Source organism: Biomphalaria glabrata, chromosome 16 (assembly GCF_947242115.1).
Source record: "Biomphalaria glabrata chromosome 16, xgBioGlab47.1, whole genome shotgun sequence".
Taxonomy (NCBI): domain Eukaryota; kingdom Metazoa; phylum Mollusca; class Gastropoda; family Planorbidae; genus Biomphalaria; species Biomphalaria glabrata.
In genome coordinates, this window is record NC_074726.1 from 30658678 (window position 1) to 30672914 (window position 14237).

At 39.1% G+C, this 14237-nt stretch overlaps 1 protein-coding gene across 3 annotated transcripts in view; it reads left to right on the plus strand.

Moving 5' to 3' along the window:
- Positions 1 to 890: 890 nt before the first annotated feature.
- LOC106079144 (collagen alpha-1(I) chain-like) overlaps positions 891 to 14237 on the plus strand; it is a 154843-nt gene continuing 141496 nt past the window's right edge. For all 3 annotated transcript variants that reach the window (XM_056014457.1, XM_056014458.1, XM_056014459.1), the window contains exon 1: positions 891 to 1285. In XM_056014457.1, coding sequence (XP_055870432.1) covers positions 1275 to 1285 — 11 coding nt within the window. In that variant the 5' untranslated portion in view covers positions 891 to 1274. The remainder of the gene's footprint in view (positions 1286 to 14237) is intronic.

Below are 14237 nucleotides of genomic sequence, written 5' to 3' on the forward strand. Positions count from 1 at the left end.
AAAAGATTTCTAGATCTTTCCTTTTCAATTTTCTTTAGCAATTAGATTATTAGATGAACGCTACGAGTGGTTCTCAAAATGTTTTTTTTTTTCTCATTGTGCAGGATTCAATATATTAGCAGATATATGGTTTACTTTAAAATTTTATCTAATAAATTGCAGACGTTCCTGACAAATAATCTTATCTTATATAATACAGACGTTACGTCAAAAAACAAAGACGATTACGTCCTGCGCGTATCCCTGGGTCAATCTAGTCATGCATGTTAACCAATGAATTGAATTCTGCCAAGTCACTGGTTTTCCTGGCTAGCTCAGGCAACCCATTCCATGCTCTAATAGCACTAGGGAAGAAGGAGCATCTGTTTAAATTTTTCCGAGCATATGGGACGAGGAATGTGCCTTTATCTTTGTGTCTTTCTGAGTATTCTAAAAAGCCCTGTTTCTGCACCCGAACATTATGGTTCAATGTTTTATGTATAATTGCTACGTTATAGAGTATCGAGTCCTCTATACTGAAGGCTTTCTAAATTTAGTGATTTCACTAAAGGTGTTACTCTAATCAAGTGTGAATATTCGTTTGTTATAAATCTCACTGCTCTATTAAATGTCTGTTCTAGGCATATAGTCAAACATAAAGATGTATATCTATAATAGCTCTTTATGTATTCATGGATACGACCCTGCCCTAACACTCCCCCCCCCTCCTCTCTCCTATATAGTCCCAACCTAGTGTCTTTTTTTTTTTTTTTTATTTCCTCCTCCACCTCCCTATTTTGTTGTGAACTTTTTTTTTTACTTTGGCCCATATATTTTTTTTTTAACCTGACACCCCCAGACGTCGGCACATTTTGAACTGGTCGTCTTGCCCATAAACTGAGGGACACTCGAAATCCGTTCCTAACGGGGAGAGGACAAGTCGGCTAGTAAGGCACCCGCTTTTCTGTTATGACGAGGGCTGTACCGGTTTACAAAGTCGTCTGCTGTGGCCGCTTCGCCTAGCTTCGGTATCCTTCGAGCGAAGGAGCGAGAGAGAGAGAGAGAGAAGAGAGAGGAGGGGGAAAAAAAAAGAAAGAAAGATCCTTTCTCTCGTTCATCAAGCCATGGCCTCAAGTTAGGCAGCTAGACTGATAAATTGTTACTTGTGTTTTGATGAACCAAAGTTTAGATCTAGAATAAAACACAACGTTAAATTTATGAAAAGCCACTTCCCTGGATTTCTTTTTAAACTTTTGGATTACATTGTGACGGTGGGTGAGATTTAACAGTTCACCATGATAGTCAGGTAAGTTATTTTTTTACTCACAAATTAGACAGACTAGTTTCTTAGTTTCTGAAATCTAGATCTAGACCTAGTCTAGTCATGATCTTTATCCAGAAGATCTAACTAACTTTAAACTTAGATAAAAATAGAATCTAGATTAGATTCTAAATCTAGATTCTAGATCTGATCCAAGTCTCTTATACTTAGAGCTAGATCTAGTCTAGAATCTAAATTAGATGTCTGTCGATCTAGCTCTTTATAATAGCGTCAAAATAGCCGGCTTTGTGTTCGGGGGTGGGGGGTGAAGTTTTATTTTATAGGCCTAAGTTATTATTGATGAAAGAGTCTAAAGATGTTGTATTTACTGAGCATGAAAAACATACTGAACTTAGAACGAATCTAAACTTAATCTAGATATCTAGATCTAGACTAGATCAAGCGCCAATCTAACCGATCTAGTCTAGATCTAGACTCTATTCTGTCTCTCTCTTTCTCTCAACCGGCTCATTAAATAAGATCTAGACTAGATCTAGATCTAACTTCTAAGTTTACATCTAGATCTAGATTTAGACCTTGCCCCCTGTCGTAGTTCTAGATCTGTATATCTGTATGATCTAGAACTAGAATAATGTAGGTCTAGATCTAAGATATAGACTTCGGACTATCTCGTTTTTTTTATAAAATAAGAACTATCCAGACTCTATACCTGGTCTAGAGAGTCTAAATCTAGATCTATATATTGACTCCTGTCTGATGTATCTTTATGATCTAGATCTAGACTCCAATATGATGTTGACTTACAATTCAGATCTATATTCATTCTGACGTCTCATAAATCCTATTCTATATCTAAATTCACAACATTTATAGATCTAGAAACTATCCAGCATAAGATGAGAAAGAGATACAAATAATAGAACGCTAAATGTAGACAAAAAAATTAAGATTAGGTCCAAATCTAGATCTAAATCTAGACTAGACTGTGGGGGTCTATGAATTTAAATATATTTTTTAAAAAAAGGTTCCCCGTTTTATTTTTTATGTGACGGTCGTTTATTTTTAGATCATTATTTCATTCTCGACCCACGGCTCGGTTTTCAACGTCTGCTAGCTATGATTGCAAAGTTTAGACTCGTATTCACAAGTGCTATTTAAAAAAATGGAGGAAGGTGTTTGGGGGTAAGGGGTAGAGAGTAGCTTCACAGATACAGATTTTTGGGACAAATTGGAAAAAAGAGGGGGTGGGGGGCGGTGTCTTTATGAAGAGGAGGGCGGATTAAGCAAGCTCGGATTCACTTCATTAAACATTACCACCGTTCAACCGTGTTAAAATATGAGATATGAATAATTGCAATAATTACCTTCAATACATCATGGGCATTATCCTAATTGTTGTCAGGGATTCTAGAACTTGACGCCTCTGGGTATCCATTACATCAAAGGTAATATAGATCTAGATCTATAGAAAATTAGATTGAACTTGGGGTCATGTTTAAATTCGAAATAAGGGAAATTAGCATTATTGGTGTTGTTACCGGTCGTTGACTTGTAGCACCAAACTGCTGGTTGACAACTAAACCGTTGTAGGCGTAATATATCTTAAGTAATAAACTTGAAAAACTTGAATAACTTCCTTGTGAACAATACTAAATATAACTTAATAATAATAATAATCTTTATTTTATCCATAAGGAAATTTGTCTTACAATTTGCGCATTACACCAAACAAAACATTATAATTATAGAAAATCAGAATATAAATTCACACCAGACTCACCCATAATTTACATGCGAAAAGTTTATATCAGATAGTTTCTATTTAATGATTTAATTGCCAGGGGAATAAGTGAGTTTATATATATATATATATATATATATATATATATATTTATAATGTAGACAAAATCAACTCTTGATAAATGGAATAAATGTAGTAGACTTTATTAATAATATCTTTTAACAAAATCTATATCATTACAATAAACAATCTTTCAGTCTCGCGTTTTGGAGTCGTCTCCCCTGAGATCAAATGTTAACGTATGTGGCATCATTCACAACCAATCGCTAACTCAGTGCGTCACACCATAGAGACACACACACTCCATAACAATTGGCCTGTTCTTTAGGAATCAGATGCTAACAACTGATTGTTACTTGTGATATATAGTTCTATCGACTGCTTTTAGACGTAACTATCTCTAACTCTACAAGACTTGCTGGAGTATTTTCTTTGCGTTTCTGTTGTTCAATGAGAAATAAAAAATTATTTACATCCTAGCAAAAACCTCCAGCACAATGGCAGACGATGTCAGCGAGCAAGGGGCCATCTTAACGAAAGTCCGAAGTACATTCGACCAGGCGGCCCATCCATTTTAGACCTTTAAAAAAAAAGTTCATTGTATGTCATTTGGTTTGCATATTTCGTAAATACAAGATTCGGCTATGTATATACTACATTGCTAGAGTAGGAATTCTGAAATCCAAAAGTCAGCACGTGAGAAAGGAAAATAAAAATTACTTTACAAAAGTAAAAAAAGTAAAGTTTGCCCTTCCAGACTTATGGTCTATAGGGCAGATGATGTAAAGGTCATCTGATTCTATGGCCTACGGTTAACGAAGGTGTCATGTGGCCAGCACAACAACCAACCGCCTTTACTTTTCCCCAACTAACGCCAGGTACCCATTAGAGCTGGGTGGACTCAGAGGCGCCCGAAGGTCTTGAAATTCAAAATCCCAGTCTACATCAGGATTCGAACCCCGGACCCCGGTTCGGCAGCCAAGCGTATTACCTATAAGTAAAGCTTATATTGAGTGTAATTAAATGTATCCAATAGTTTGGATCAGTCATGTAATTACATTCGTAATAGATCTAGGCTAAAGTAATAAATCTGTGCGATTAGAAATATTTTTACCAATCGGTTTTCATGCTTTTAGCTTTCTAAATGTTCTATGATCCTATAACTTGTCTAGACCAGTTGGGAAAGGGGGTGGGAGGGGAGGATCTGTGTGAAGGATGTTACCGCCTTTAAATGTTTATAATTTTAAAATGCTGTACAGCTTGAATTCGAACTCGATGGCTAAAGCCAACACACTAACCACTGTCCCAGGGAAGTGCTTATGGAAATAGAAGGTTTCATAGCTATTGCTTGTTGGTTTCTAACGTTTAAGCGACGACCAAGTTCTCTTCACAGAGTATAAAGGGGACTAATTCGACTTATTCCACCACATCTGTCAAGTACAATTGTCTTTCCCTTGTTCGATACTTAACTCAAGACTCCATAGAAAGTACGGTATGATTGTGATCAGCTCATACACCACAGAAGGTACTTATCAACTCCATGGGTTCAGTACCCTCTCGTTTTCTCCGTCCCTGAAATAAGCTCTCACATTTTTTTCCATTTGGTGGTTGTGTTTTGTTTCACTGTGTGCGTGTGTCGAAGTTTCCTTCCTAATTGAAGATCGTTACATTCTAGCCCTAACCTCCCGCAAGACAGCAGTGGAAAGACTGTCGGGCAGGGTTTGAACCCGGGGCCATCGAGACGACAGTCCAGAGTGAATGCCACACGACCAGACAGACAGTATATAGACCTAGCCACGATGTAAAGCGTGACATCAAAGGTAGTAAAGGCGGTTAGTCGTTTTGCTGGCCATATGACACTCTCGTCTACCGTCGGCCATAGAAGCATGGTTGAAAAGACCATAATACATTGGAGCACAACGTACACATAAAAGGTGAAGATGTTTCTTAATAATAAATTGCATAATTATTAGAACAAAAAAAAAAGGGGATACTTAAGACGGAAGCTCAATTAGTCTTGTTACAAAAATAGATGACCTTCACATCATCTGCCCCAAGGAGCGCAAGGTCAGCAGAAAACTGAATTTAAGTGAGACTTCGTTATATGCAAAGTCTATGGGTTATCTGATGTAGATGATATGTCTTGAATTTTTTTGTTTGTTTGTTAAAAAACTTGACCTCAGTCTCGCTGTATGTGTCAAACTTTTGATGACAAAAACGAAGAAAAAAAAAATATTCACCTTTTCTACTGCGTAGTTTAATTTATTTTTTTTTATTGAGGTTACTGGCATGGAAATTTTTGTTTGACAATGTAGTTCTGCGCCATAAATGATATTACTGCGCTGTAATAATGTATCCCTCCGCCTCTCAAAGTGTTGCTGGCCCGGTCTTATACTTGAGGGGCATTCTGGTGGGAGTTGGGGGTTGGGGAGAAGGTGGCTTTTGTTATTCACCGTCTGCTCCAAGACAACACGTGTTGGGGGGAAGATTTTAATGAGCAGGCGTAGCGGTGGAGCCATTGGCGAGCTCCAGGTAACTGCTGCAGGTAGGTTTAAGTTGAGAAAGTGGGGGAGGGGGGGGGGAAGAGAAAAAGGATAAGAATTACCGGTGGAATCAAACAACAAAAAAAAACTTTATGGCGTTGTGAATATTATGGTTAATACAAGTACGAGATACCTTCAAATCTTCATAGAGTAACTTAATTCGTGCAAACTGTAATATAGACCTTGCCTGTTTGGCTTATTAGAAAGTGATGTCCCGGGGGAACGGCTGTGGAGTTTCCATGTAGGCCAGGGGCTCTCAAACCTGTGCGTCGCTACCCCCTTGGGGGGTCAATTGACGATTTGCCAGGGGTCGCCTAAGACCATCGAAAATATGGGTTGTTTTTGTCTATTCGTCTGTTGCTGTATGTGTGTGTGAGGGGGGGGGTCGCGGCAGAGTGGGGGATTGTGAAAAATGGGTCGCCGAGCATAAAAGGCTGAGAACCGCTGATGTAGGCGGTTGCGAGTTATGCAAAACTTAAGGCAGTGTTTCTTTGTTGGTTTCCCTTGTCTTTGTTTAATTGCCGCTTGTCTGCGCGGCGGCGAACACCTGTGCACTATGTCACTCACTATGTGTCATTGCTCTTGAGCTCTGCATGTGTTACCTTCGCGGTTATCTTCTCTTCGTCTGCTCCATACACTCAAGCTAATGTCCGTGTATTCCACTAGCAGGCGACACTATTTTAATAGCCCGTCAACGAAATGTACACATGGGTGCATTCACATTGGGCCGTTTCTGCAAGTCTTGCCATGTCAGTTACAGTTGGCGTTAAATCTTTAGCATTTATCATCTTCTTTATATTGGCAATATCGTATCACTTTTTCTCTTGTCTGCATTCGAAGCCATGCTTATTTAAAGCTTTGGGGTCCAGTTTATTCTATTACAGCGGTTCTCAACCTATTAAGCTCGGCGACCCCTTTTTACTATCCCCCACTATGCCGGGACCCACATACATACACAGCAATAGAAAAATACACAAAATACAATCCATATTTTCGATGGTCTTAGGCGACCCCTGACAAATCGTCAATTGATCCCTCAAGGGGTCGCGACCCACAGGTTAAGAACCCCTGTTCTATTATAGTGTTATGTAATGTATTTTCTAATTTGATCTCACCAAAAGAAATTTCTGAACATAATTTGTCATTTGACGCATTGATAAATGAATATTTATATGTTACGCATCTGTATTAGGTGGCATTTCACTATCGTATCATCTGTATGATATGCAGGCAGCCACCGCTTACGTCAGGGCAAGGTTATTTTTAAACTATACTTTCATTAATGTAATATGTTTCTGCTCAGTTTGCATATTCTAGAGTTTTTTTTTAATAACGTCATTTAGATGAACTTAATTTAATTTCGAAATTGGTAAACAAAAACAAATAAAACTTTCACTGACATATTTCTCTCACCGGAGGGGGGGGGACGGACACACAGCTTAGTTAATAAAGTATCTCTAGTCATATCTGCAGAATTCGGCATTCACGGGTATTAATTGTACTGGATTCCAGACACCGATGACTGATTTTGAGCCCTCGATCATCCCATCACAATCATGTCATCACGATTATGCCATCTCAATCATAAAGTCATCATACTTACATTACCCCAATCACACCGTTAGAATCATGCCATCACAATCACCATTACTTCTTCTTCTTCTTCCTCGTTCTCATTTTTATGTTGGAGCTTTCAGATGACTAGACCAATACATGAGATGAACTGCCGCAGTGGTTTCCAAATCAGGGCGCTCTCCATATAGCTTTATTTCTATTGGGGTGTTACAATCATACCGTTATAATCATGTCGTAATCATTCCTTCTCAATCATGACGTCAAATTCACTCCGTCACAATTACACCTGGTCATGTGGTATGCGCTCTGGACTGTCGTCTCGGTTGTCCAAGGTTCCAACCCCCTCCCCCCCTGTCCTGCTGGACATTTGGGCTGGGGTGTAATAATTGTCCATTCTGAAGGAACCCCCAAAACAATCATTGCAATATCACGCCCACGAAATTACCGCTTCTCAGTCGTTCATCCGACCGAGCGCAAGTCGAGTGCCGAACTAGACAATGAGGGTCAACACGCCACACCGTCTGGGAACGACAGTTATGGAAGTAACATTCCATTGCGAAGTCTGTAGGCCAGGGTTCCAAACGAATTGCAGAGAGCTCCCATGCTTCCTCAAATACTCTCGAACAAAAAAAGTAAACGAAAGTCACCAATTATCGATACAATAGTATAAGATGAAATAAGAAATATTATTGGACTCTATGACTATCTGAAGAATGTCCTGCGACCATGACAAAAATGGGAACATCTGTTCTATGTGACAGTCAGAAACAGTGGGCGCTTAACTCAAATAAAGGAAGACTATTGACATTTGTAAATATAGAGAATGAATTCGCATTTTTTACGAGTTTCGCCAAGCGCATGCTTCTATTTTTAGGAATGCCAGTTTTTATTTTCTAATTTGTAGGACCAAAAATAGCTTTTGAAAATGTGAATAATTTGCTTTGAAATACAGAATGGGATTGCAAACGTTTAAATAGACCAGTGTTTCCAAAAGTGGGGTACCCGAACCCCCCAGGATACGGGAAGACTTTGGATGGGGATACGCGTTGTACGTCATTAACTATGCTGATTTTTTAAAAATAATCATTTAATATGTTCTGTTAATAAATTAAAGTGTGGTTGGGGGGGGGGGGGGCGAGGTGTACTCGGCATTACAAAAATTATTAAAGGGGTACACATAGGTCAAAACTTTGAGAAACACTGAATTAGACGATACTATTGCTGTCTTCTCGTCTAAGGGAACGATAATTAAGAGTTCATAATTAGACGAGCTCTTCCGAGGAGCACTCCCTTTGTATCATGCGTTATATTTAGGTTACAGGACTCAAATTATTGAGCTCACATTTCATGTAAGCTATCATTCACATAAGCACTAAATGCTACGCGCTAAAATTGTAATACTCGATGTAAGCGTATTGTAGTGAATAAAATAGTCATTACAAAAACAAAAGTATTAAAAGGCCGAATGAAACTGAGGATGACGAGGAAGAAGAACAAAAAAAAAACTTTAATTAATAAAGGGGCAATAAAGCTCCACGTGAACAGTAAGTGCAAGTGTCTATTCTCAGCCAAGTGGCCACTTATGTTAACCCTTTCATGTCTGTAGTGTCTTACAGTAATAGTTGAAGTGTTTTTGTTGTTTTTTTACGGGGAGCGGGAAAGAGTTAATGCATCGTCTCGGTTTCTACTTGGACTTACTGCGTGTTTGCGAGTTTGTTTCTCAGGTCATGTCAAGTGACATGGGGAGTGGGCATTGCCAGTCTTCGGTCAGGGGCGGAGTCCCCTAAAAGATGTTTAAAATGGAATTTTTGTCTTTAAGCGTCACATTTTGATGATCTTCTTGGTTCTTGAAATTTCGGTGTTCATTTGATGATCTGGCGGCATACTGAGTACGAGAAGAGGGCATATGTAAAGTGTATGGACCCAGTCACTTAGTGATTACCAGCTAAATAGAAAAAATAAATAGGACGAAGAGGTGTACAGTTTAGGGTTAATTAAGATCAAGAATGTGTTCGATTCCTGGTTTTATTTTAAAATAAAATTATTTTATTAATCCGGACAACCGGAAACTCAGTTTAACTTAAATTGTTCACCTGGGCATTTTATTAGGCAATTAAATTGTAATAGATAACTGAAGTATACGTTATAGCTGACACTATTCTGCCTTACAATTTAACTCTTTGGTCAAGGTAATGTAGCACCACTCCCTCAGCTTTCAGTGGATATATATATATATATATATATATATATATATATATATATATATATATATATATATATATATATATATATATATATATATATATATATATGCAAAACAAAGAGAACTAGAACTGCATCATGAAAACAAAACATAAGAAAAAGACACATCGTATATATATATCAGCTACAAGCTATATGCTGTAAAATATACCAATTTATTTGTATTATGATCATCACAGTTTAATTTTGAATTAAAGTCTATGCCGAGTTTAGATTTGACACTGACATATATCATGTCAACAAAACATATCATTTGATATGCGGTCCAAGAGGATGGCTGGCCAAGATGCATTCAGTATCTGCTTGTCTGCTTCGACTAAAAATAAACATAGCCTATTAATGAAATGATACATCATCCATTATCATTCTATAAAGCAGTGGTTCTCAAACTGTTAAGGATGCAATGGATAAATTATTCAACTGTCCCCTGTAACCATGACGTCTCGGATGCCGCAGCAAGTAAGGACATCAAGGATTACCTTTTATGTAACATTTGTAGGAAACAACATTGGAAATATAAAAAGATTTACTTATAAAAATTTTTTTGATGGACCCCTTTTTTTAAAACTGGCATAAGATTTGAAACGTTATGAATACCAGCGTGTAAGAAAGTCTGCGTTTTTTTAAAATATGTAATTTGTAAGTTATAAAAAAAATTAGCAATATATATATATATGTATACTTTTTGGAGATGTCAGAGTATCTTTAGCATTAAAAACGCACTGTACATGTAATTTTAAATCTAGCATTTTTATCCCTACGTTGGCATCAAACCAAAATGTATTTTGATATTTTTACTAATGTTTTTTTTTTCTTATATTTGTTTTTGTAATTCATTTTTTTAAAAACCTAGATCTAATGGCAATCCTTAACATCTTTTTTTTTTTTTTATATACTGCGGCAGAAGAGTAGGCAGTGGGAGCTAGAAATAATAATAATCAGCATAAACAGTCGATTAATCACCATCACAGAGGTTTTATCGAGGGATTATAAGCATACAATTCCAGTCGATTAATCACCATCATAGGCGGTTTTATCGAGGGATTATAATCATACAATTCTAGTCGGTTAATCACCATCATAGGCGGTTTTATCGAGGGATTATAATCATACAGTTCCAGTCGGTTAATCACCATCATAGGCGGTTTTATCGAGTGATTATAATCATACAATTCCAGTTGATTAATCACCATCACAGAGGTTTTATCGAGGGATTATAAGCATACAATTCCAGTCGGTTAATCACCATCATAGGCGGTTTTATCGAGGGATTATAATCATACAGTTCCAGTCGGTTAATCACCATCATAGGCGGTTTTATCGAGGGATTATAATCATACAATTCCATTCGGTTAATCACCATCACAGGAGGTTTTATCGAGGGATTATAATCATACAATTCCAGTCGGTTAATCACCATCACAGAGGTTTTATCGAGGGATTATAATCATACAATTCCATTCGATTAATCACCATCATAGGCGGTTTTATCGAAGGATTATAATCATACAATTCCAGTCGGTTAATCACCATCATAGGCGGTTTTATTGAGGGATTATAATCATACAATTCCAGTCGATTAATCACCATTACAGGAGGTTTTATCGAGTATTTATAATCATACCATTCCAGTCGATTAATCACCATTACAGGAGGTTTTATCGAGTAATTATAATCATACGATTCCAGTCGATTAATCACCATTACAGGAGGTTTTATCGAGGGATTATAATCGTTCAATTCTAGTCGATTAATCACCATTACAGGAGGTTTTATCGAGTAATTATAATCATACCATTCCAGTCGATTAATCACCATCACAGGATGGCTAGTCGACGGACCACAATTTCGCTAGTCCTAGTTGAGGGATCACCAATAGACGAGGTCTCGTCGAGAGGGGTCACCATCACACGAGGTCTAGTCGAGGGGGTCACTATCACACGAGGTCTAGTCGAGGGGGTCACCATCACACGAGGTCTAGTCGAGGGGGGGTCACCATCACACGAGGTCTAGTCGAGAGGGGTCACCATCACACGAGGTCTAGTCGAGGGGGTCACCATCACACGAGGTCTAGTCGAGAGGGGTCACCATCACAAGAGGTCTAGTCGAAGGGGTCACCATCACACGAGGTCTAGTCGAGGGGGTCACCATCACACGAGGTCTAGTCGAGGGGGTCACCATCACACGAGGTCTAGTCGAGAGGGGTCACCATCACACGAGGTCTAGTCGAGAGGGGTCACCATCACACGAGGTCTAGTCGAGGGGGTCACCATCACACGAGGTCTAGTCGAGGGGGTCACCATCACACGAGGTCTAGTCGAGGGGGTCACCATCACACGAGGTCTAGTCGAGAGGGGTCACCATCACACGAGGTCTAGTCGAGAGGGGTCACCATCACACGAGGTCTAGTCGAGAGGGGTCACCATCACACGAGGTCTAGTCGAGGGGGTCACCATCACACGAGGTCTAGTCGAGGGGGTCACCATCACACTAGGTCTCGTCGAGAGGGGTCACCATCACACGAGGTCTAGTCGAGGGGGTCACCATCACACGAGGTCTAGTCGAGGGGGTCACCATCACACGAGGTCTAGTCGAGGGGGTCACCATCACACGAGGTCTAGTCGAGGGAGTTATTTTAAAACATTCAGTATTTACACTAGCATGACACTACTTACTTAAGCGTCTATAGAGTTTATCTTTTTTTTCAAACTGCTTGCCACTGTGTGGATTCTTTCACAATGTTCAGAGAAAACTTCCATTAAGGTTGTCTCTCTTTTTCCACGGTTTTATCTTCCCCTAGATAAATACCTGAGTCTGCAGGTAATTTTTTTTTTACAGATCTCTCCCTCTCCTCCCCAAAAGCTCTTCCAAAGTGAATCATGTACATTACTTTTTTTTTTAAGTCCTTATTTTGTTTTAGAATGTATTTATTTATAATGGTAGTCAAGTATGTATCCATTTTTTATAGTACTACCTCGCACACACACACACAAACTTTAATTGTAGGTATGATCTGTAGCCTTTGCAAATCTAAATATTGATGCATAATCATTTTGACTAGACGGCGGTGGGGAAATGGATGACCCCAAAGACGCGCGCGTTAGTGTGTTATGACCAAAGTGACCAGCGTCGTTCAGCGTTTCTAATGTTAGATTCTGTGCTCTGTTTTACCTTTCATACTGTTTGAACTCTAAACCACACATGCTACCCATAACCCATCGACGTCATTTAAAGAATTGCATACCTATACAAGTGCTGGTCACCTAGCTTCAATATAAAGGCGAATTCGGTATTTTATGACATAAATACCGATCTCACCTATCAATGAAATTACTTGTCGTGCATGCTAATTAGAGACATCAACTCAGTCATTGTTGTTTTTTTTTTGGCTGATCAAGGCAACCCGTTCCACGCTGTAATGGCACTTGGAAAGAAGAAGCACCTGTACGAATTTGTCCTAGCATATGGAAAAGGAATTAAGAATATCTTTCTCTCCTTAGTGTCTAATGCAGCGGTTCTCAACCTTTTAAGCTCGGCGACCCCTTTTTACTATCCCCCCACTTTGCGCCCCCCCCCCACACACACACACTAATGCAGCAATAGAAGAATAGACAAAATACAATCCATATTTACGATGGTCTTAGGCGACCCCTGACAAATCGTCAATCGACCCCTCAAGGGGTCGCGACCCACAGGTTGAGAACCCCTGGTCTAATGAAATATAAACTTCTAGTCGGGTGCTAATGTACAGAATATGGCTTTCCAAAACCAGCCATGGTAATTTTTATTTAATCAAGATTAATGAACTCTGAACTTAGTCACAGAGAATACCGACCATGTCCTTCAAAGCTGTATACTCTATACATTTAAAGACCGCATCACAAACGAACAGACAGGGTCACTACACGATGACCTGCCAACTATTGTAAAAAACAAAAAAAAACAAACGCAAAACTAAAGCCCTATGGCCATATTACAAGGTCTTCGTGGCTCGCAAAGGCCTTCCTTGAGGGAACAGTACCAGAAAAAAGAAGAAGAGGCAGACAGATAAAGCGACGGGAAGACAACATAAAAGAAGGGACGGGCCTGCCATGGAAAGTGGTTCTTCTACCCAAGGCAAAAGACAGAGTGGAGAAAGACGGTCGACAAATCTTGTGTGGTGCCCCCAACGGTCCAACAGACTAATGGATAGTTGAAGGTAAAGAGTCTATACAGAGGCCGGAACGAGACACTGACCCGACTGGCCACAATACATCCTTATAGAAGAATATACAGAGAGCTGCCTGATCTGTAAACCACTGCGCACACAGAACAGGACTTGTTACCTGAACCCTCCCAACTTACAATTTATAACGCAGCAGAAGGGAAAAGGTTAGCAAGACGTGTGGGTATACCAAGGCATTGTCATTTTTTTTTTTCTTTTTGGTTAAGAAAAGGAATGTAAATTATCTCAAGACATTTTTTAAAATGTATATCTCTTTAGCTAAGACGCTGTCCTTACATAATACCAGCAGAAAGATTGACGAACATTTTTACGCCCTCGTCCTTGGGCTCGGCATAACTTCTGCTTTCAGTTTTTTCTTTTCTTTCTTTCTTCGCAAGTCGTCGAGTTCTAGCTGAACTATGTCTTCTCTCCCCTTGCTGTAATGTATTGCCGTGTAGCAGAAGTCAACGAATGTTGTTTTATTTTGCTGTGTTTGCAATATAAGCCTCTGGTCCGTGTGTTTACATTATGCTAGTGTGCGCGTGCGTGCGTGCGTGTGTGTGTGTGTTATGGTACACGTCCAAAATGTAT